At 56.4% G+C, this 351-nt stretch overlaps 1 protein-coding gene across 1 annotated transcript in view; it reads right to left on the bottom strand.

Annotated features, from left to right (window-relative positions):
• LOC103776298 (mas-related G-protein coupled receptor member H-like) overlaps window positions 1-351 on the bottom strand; it is a 1,056-nt gene that overhangs the window by 259 nt on the left and 446 nt on the right. The window contains exon 2 of the mRNA XM_008943803.1: window positions 14-350. Within this exon, the coding sequence (XP_008942051.1) occupies window positions 14-350 (337 nt within the window). The remainder of the gene's footprint in view (window positions 1-13; window position 351) is intronic.

Below are 351 nucleotides of genomic sequence, written 5' to 3'. Positions count from 1 at the left end.
GGGCAGCCCCCCACCAAGACGTAGGTGATGGGGTTGATGCTGCTGTTGATGCAGGCAAGCAGGAAAACAAGCTGGGAGGGCACATGGGTGTAGGCAAACTGCTGCAAGAAGTTTGAGATGCTGAGGGGAAGAGCAAAGAGGAGGAAGAAGAGGACGGTGAGGAAGATAACAGTGTGAAGCCTCTTGGGTGGACACTGCTGGGAGCCGCACTGGACCTTGATGAAGAGGATGGTGCTGGAAATGACCATGGGTGGGGCAAAGACGAGGAAGTTGAGGACGTACATGGCGATGAGAGCCATCTGGCAGTGCCCGTGCTCGTGCCACAGGCACAGGGAAGTCACAGCAGCAAAG

Source organism: Merops nubicus, unplaced genomic scaffold (genome assembly GCF_000691845.1).
Source record: "Merops nubicus isolate BGI_N331 unplaced genomic scaffold, ASM69184v1 scaffold7247, whole genome shotgun sequence".
In the NCBI taxonomy this organism is placed as follows: domain Eukaryota; kingdom Metazoa; phylum Chordata; class Aves; order Coraciiformes; family Meropidae; genus Merops; species Merops nubicus.
Note: the sequence above shows the minus strand (reverse complement) of the source record. Positions and strands in the feature narration are given on the sequence as shown.